General features: G+C 27.9%; 1 protein-coding gene across 1 annotated transcript; it reads left to right on the forward strand.

The window, feature by feature from the left end:
- Positions 1 to 5,054: 5,054 nt before the first annotated feature.
- Positions 5,055 to 5,612, forward strand: LOC136085233 (uncharacterized). The gene has a single exon (XM_065806522.1). It carries the CDS (start codon positions 5,055 to 5,057, stop codon positions 5,610 to 5,612), a length of 558 nt encoding a protein of 185 aa, XP_065662594.1.
- Positions 5,613 to 6,547: the final 935 nt, after the last annotated feature.

Consider the following 6,547-nt stretch of genomic DNA (forward strand, 5'->3'; position numbering starts at 1 on the left):
TATTTTATTTTACATCGTGTTTTATCAATAAAGACTCATCAATACTTATCAATATTGACTCAGTGTAAAATGAAAAAAAAATTTTGTTAAGTGATTTTCTACTAATATATACCCCCCCCCCCCCCAAAGCTGTCATATAAGTATTTAAGTTGACACATTTAGCAAGTTTTGAACTATAGTTGGCTAATTGCAAATATTGAGGACCTTTTTTTTGTGTGTGTGTGTCTCTAGTTGGCAAAAAATATATATAATACCCCCTTCCCCATAAGAGACCACTTCGTAATGGCCCTGTCTAACAGTTAAATTACCTTTTAAAAATTCATAGTTTTTTCATCACAGTTTTTTTAACGTTGATAAATCAACGTTAAAAAAACTGTCATTCTTAACGTTGTTTTGATGTAAATTCAACGTTATTGTAACGTTTTTTTGCGTCAAATCAACGTTGATATAACGTTTGAACCTAACGTTGATTTAACGTTGAAAAAAACTTTCATTCTAAACGTTAATTCAACGTTAGCTTTCAACGTTGTTTCAACGTTATTTGCCGGCTGGGAATTGATTAAAATGAACCAGAACAAAGTTATTAAAAAAACTAAGCTCTTATAAAACTAAACGAATTAAAATACACTTTTACAGAAAAATTAAATTTAAGCAACGACCAAAAAATTGTCAAGAATAAAGAAAGTAATAATAATAACAAAACAAATTTTTTTTAAAATTTGTACAGTTAGAAATTTTCAAAATTTATTTCAAAAAATAAACAAATCACTCAATGTTACAAATAAAAGTTTTAGCCAAAATACAAATTAAAATACTTAAAAATAATTGTTTAGCGTATTTATTTATTTACTAATATAAAAAGGCATTTATTTATTGATTTAGATCAGTAATATGGTTGCAACACTAATTTTTACAAAAATAAACTAAAAATAACAGTAGCTATATAAAAAAAGATTATGTAGCTAAGAACGCCAGCCATTTTAAAATCTCTAAATTTTCTCAAATCTTCTGTCACATGCGTACCTTAAACATAACGCTCGTAAACGACCTTGTCAAGTGTGCGGTTTTTTTTCTCTTTAAATTTAATATTTTCAATAACTTTATTATTATTTTTTTAACATATATTTATATAATATTATGTAGCTTTTTATTACCTATCAAATAAATAAGAAAAATAATAATAATAATAAAAAAAGTAACTTAATTTTTATTGATAAGTGAGCGGTTAGACTTGGCTTTACTCTAAGCATTATGAAAATGCATATAATTTGAATATATTAAGATTCTATTTTATGCTGTTATATTATTATTATTATTGTTATTGTTGTTATTATTACTAAGATTAATTGTATATAAATAAACTATTTTTTTTAAGGTATTTACTTGAGATTAGTATTTCAATACTATTTGTAAATAGCCGTGAAAATTTATTTTCAGAATATATATGATTGATTGATTGATTGATTGATTACACTTCTTTCTTTATTTTTTTATTTTTTACTCTCCTTTTTTTGTTTTGTTTTTTTGTATGTTTTTTAAATTAGTTTATTTATGTATATAAAATAAATAATTTTTTACTTGTTACCATAATTTTATCTTTAATATTTATTTTTTCTTTTCTTTTTCTCTTTTACCGTTAAAACAACGCGACCGCCATTTGCGAAGACTTAACACCGTTCCTACATACGGAAAATGGATAAATTCGGCCGTAGCGGGGCATTCCAGAAATTGCCATGGTGCCTTTGGCTGGAATAAAAACAACACGGTTAAAGTAGAGGTAGACTATTTTAAGAAAAAAGTGAGAGAGTTCTTGGTAATACAGTTTCACCAATGTTCTCCAAAATGAAGGCGGTTTGAATGAAGACGACGGTGATTACGTCACATCGTCGTTTTGGAAACCTTATTTTTCTTATTTAAGACGCAAGAACACATTACATTGAAGTTTTATTATTTGTTTGTTTTTTAACGGGTTTTTTATATTACTTGAATGACGAGGGTATATATAACCCCTAGAAGTATTGTAATTTAATATAAAGAAATTTATAAGGATAAGTTTACATACTATACCAGATGTTTCAACTTAATTAAAATTTAACTTACTTGTTTTTAATTTCTTTAACTTGTACCAATTCATACCCACAGAGTTGTATTTTCATAGAAGTTTTTCCAGATATTTTATCTCGAAGTTTCTGATAGAGAAATTCAAAAGTTCTGCTCGCTTTGTACACAACTATACTTTTTTTACAGCATTAATAACATCACACAATTGATTGTCTGGATGAAGTCTTCATTTTGAGCTACCAGTTTTTATCCTAAATTTTTTTTTGTCATTGTAAAAGAATCTAATTAAAACAATATTTATTTTTATGGTAAAAAAGAAATAAACTGATCATTCATTAAACATACAGCATGTATGGAATTACATTTTTCATTTCATACTTATGGTAAATTCAAAAATGCTACATTGATTCTGTACATTGATACTATAATGATGAGCAGTTTTTTTAATGTTTAATTAATAGCTAAATTTAAAAATAAATTTTTATGTTATCTTTTAAACTCCTTGTCTTCGTTTAGAAATAAATTTTTATGTTATCTTTTAAACTCTAATAACAACATAAAAAAAATTTATGATAATTTATTTCAAAACGGTGCGGTTCCATTAATTAGCAGACCAACAAGAGTGACAGCTACGTCAGCTTCTATAATTGATAACATTTTAACTACTGATATTTTCAATAAATTTCTTAAAATTGGTATTATAAAAAATGACATTTCTGACCATTTCCCGATTTTCTTCTCAAAAAATATTGTCTCTAAATTACTACCACAACAAAAACAAATTTTTACCAAACGTTTTTTTAATGAAACAAGTTTGAAATCATTTAATGAACAGTTATCCTTAATTAGATGGACAAATATCGACTTTAAAAGTGGCGCAAACATAGTCTATGACACATTCTACAAAACCTTTTTTGATATCTACGACGCAAATTTTCCAAAAAAAGAAATATGTAAATCTAATTAAAAGTTTAAAGTCACAGTGGATAAATAAGGACATAAGGAAGTCTTCTAAAATAAAACAAAAACTGTATGTAAAATACTTAAAAACAAAAACAGATGAAAGCAAAATTTTATACAAAAAATACGCTAAACAATTCGAAAGTCAAAAAAAAGCTGCAAAAAAAAATTATTATTTAAATATGTTAGAAAAGCATAAGTTTAATTCAAAACGCACGTGGCAAATTTTAGCAGAAATTACAGGTAATCGCAAATTAAAATCGTGTTCTTTGACTAAAAGTTTAAAAATTAATGGTAATAATGTTGATGACCCAAAAGAAATAGCTAGTGAGTTAAATAAATTTTTTGTATCTGTTGGCCCAAATTTATCTAAAAACATTCCAGACATGCTAAATCCTATAATTAATTGAGTTTTTCCACTTAAAACTAATTTAAATGCTTTTGAAGTATCATTTTCAGAATTTGAAAATGCCTTTAAAATGCTAAAATCTAATAAAGCAGTAGGTCCAGACGACATCAGTGGAAACGTATTCATTAGTTCATATAACAACATAAAAGATATTTTATTTAAGGTTTTTAAATGTTCAATAAATCAGGGAATTTTTCCTAAACAACTGAAAGTAGCTAAAGTTACTCCTATATTCAAAGGAGGTTAACTAAAAAATGTAAATAATTATCATCCAATCTCAGCTCTTTCTGTTTTTTCTAAAATATTTGAAAGAATTTTATTTAACAAAATATTTAATCATCTCTCTGTTAATAATATACTTTATAACAATCAGTATGGTTTTAAAAAGAATAACTCAACTGAACACGCAGTAATTCAACTCACTCGATGCATTACAAATTCCTTTGAAAAATCACAATTTACTTTAGGCGTTTTTATAGACTTATCTAAAGCCTTTGATACCATCAATCACGACATTCTCATAAAAAAACTGAAACAATATGGTATCACCGGTGAAGTCTTGACATTATTAAAAAAATACTTTAAAAATCGTAAACGATTTGTTTACATTGATGAATCTACCCCTTCAAATGTTTTAGAAATAGCCTGTGGAGTTCCACAGGGTTCCATACTTGGACCACTATTATTTCTTATTTATATAAATGATCTATATAGAGCCTCTAACTTAATGACAATAATGTTTGCGGATGATACCAATCTTTTTCTATCCAACAAAAACATCAATCATTTGTTTCATGATATGAATATTAAACTGAAAAAAATTTCAGACTGCTTCAAATCAAATAAACTTTCGCTAAACATTGAAAAAACCAAATATATTCTCTTTCATCCAGTTTCAAAAAAGCATATTCTACCATGCAAAATGCCTGTGCTTATTCTTGATAACATTCCTATAAAAAGAATCACTTACACAAATTTTTTAGGTATCATTATAGATGAAAATCTTTCGTGGAAGTACCATATCGATAACTTATGCCATAAAATATCCAAAAGTATTGGAATTCTTTATAAATCAAGAAGTATTTTAATGAGACATACTTTAATTAAGTTATATTACTCTTTGATACACTGTCATATTAGTTATGGCAATGTCGCGTGGGGGAGTACGCACAAAAGCAGGCCCGGTTTTAAGGGTAGGCGACGTCGGCGACAGCCGACGGCGGCACTTTTCTAGAGCGGCATTTTCTTAATTTATTTTGTGTTTTCCCAAAAAAAAAAAAAAGCGATCTGACTATAAAACCGTTAAGTGCCACTCGTTGGGAAAGCAGGGTCGATGCCGTACGGGCACTTCGATTTCAGATTAGTGGAGTTTACGATGCACTAATTGAAATCGCAGAAGACAATACATTAACTACTGCACCACAAGTCAAGAGTCGCGCAGAGGCTAAGGGAATAGCCAGAAATATTTCAAATTTCAAATTTGTTTGCTCCTTGGTATTGTGGTATGACATTTTATTCCAAATTAATATTGTCAGCAAAATGCTCCAATCACAGGCTTTAGACTTGTCGCTTGCTCTAGAGCATTTAAACGCTACCAAATCTTTCCTATGCAATTATCGCAGTGATGAAGCATTTGCCTGCTTTTTTCAATCGAATATTGGACATCGCAATTCAAGCAATAAATGAAAGATTTACGCAATTATCGGAATATAACAAGTTATTTGGGTTTCTTTACAATATCGGCAGCAAACACTTTACGGATGATGAGTTATTGAAACACTGTAAGGACTTGCAGTTAGCGCTTATGTCTGATGGCCAATCTGATATCAACGGGGTCGAACCTTGGTATGAAATTAAAGCTATTGGGAGACGACTTGATACTTCCAATAGCGATCCAAAAAGTGTATTAAAATGTATTTACACATCTAATGTTGTCGAAGTATTCCCAAACCTTTCGATAGCTCTTCGCATACTACTAACGTTACCAGTCACAGTTGCTAGTGCTGAAAGAAGCATTTCAAAGCTGAAAATAATAAAATCCTATTTCAGATCACAAATGTATCAAGATCGTTTAGTTGGTCTAGCTACGATTTCCATCGAGAAAGAAATTGCTGATCATTTGGACATAGAAGATTTGGTTAAAGATTTCGCAGAATTAAAAGCTAGGAAAATTTACTTTTAATTACGATTTGTTTTTTATTTTTTCATGAATGGAATTTGTTTTGTTTTTTATTTTTGTATAAATTCAGTTTTTTTATTTACTTTGTTTTTGTGTAATTTTTCGTAATAAAATAAAAATATATTAAAGTTTGATTTTCAGTGTTTTTCTATTTTCCTTCAAATTGGAAATTATTGCATTTTTAATTTTTGCGGCGGCAAATTTGCATCTCGCCTACACATAGAAAACTGTTAGAACCGGGCCTGCACAAAAGTAAGTTAAATCCTCTCCATTGTCAACAGAAGCATGTAGCACGTCTTATAAATTTAAAAGATCGTTTTACTCGTGCAAAGCCTCTTTTATTTAACATGAACATTCTTAATATTTATGAGGTTAATATTTTCAACGTTCTTTGTTTTATGTTTAAATGTAAAATTAATTTATGTCCAGTTTCTTTTAGTGATTTATATTCATGTAAAGAAAAAAACAAATATATACTCCGAAATAATAATTTTATACGACAACCAAAATGTAAAACAAATATCGGCAAATCCTGCATTCCATTCCGTGGAGCATTTTTATGGAACAAAATAGTCTTAAAAAATTTTGATTTTACTCATGAATGGAGTTATCCAGTATTTAAAAAAAAACTAAAAGAAATAATTTTTAAAATTGATGACATATTTCTTTATTTTTGAATGCTTGGTTTTGATGGCTTCATAAGATAGCTTTATATTTTAGTTTTGAATATATTTGACCACTAACGATATTTATATTTTTGTCAAGTCAAGAGTTTTTATCTTTTAACTTTATTTTATTGTATTTAACGTTCTAGCGGTTCTCGATGACAAGGCCTAGTAGTCTTCTGCGAGTCTCCGCGTTCTTTATATTAAAATATATATATATATTTTAGTATTTATATAATATATTTTAACGATTTATTTTAACATGTAACACGA

This window comes from Hydra vulgaris, chromosome 09, assembly GCF_038396675.1.
Source record: "Hydra vulgaris chromosome 09, alternate assembly HydraT2T_AEP".
NCBI lineage: Eukaryota > Metazoa > Cnidaria > Hydrozoa > Anthoathecata > Hydridae > Hydra > Hydra vulgaris.

What these genes read in the sequence shown, in the direction of transcription:
- LOC136085233 (XM_065806522.1), top strand. Translation starts at nt 5,055, where the DNA reads ATGAAGCATTTGCCTGCTTTTTTCAATCGAATATTGGACATCGCAATT.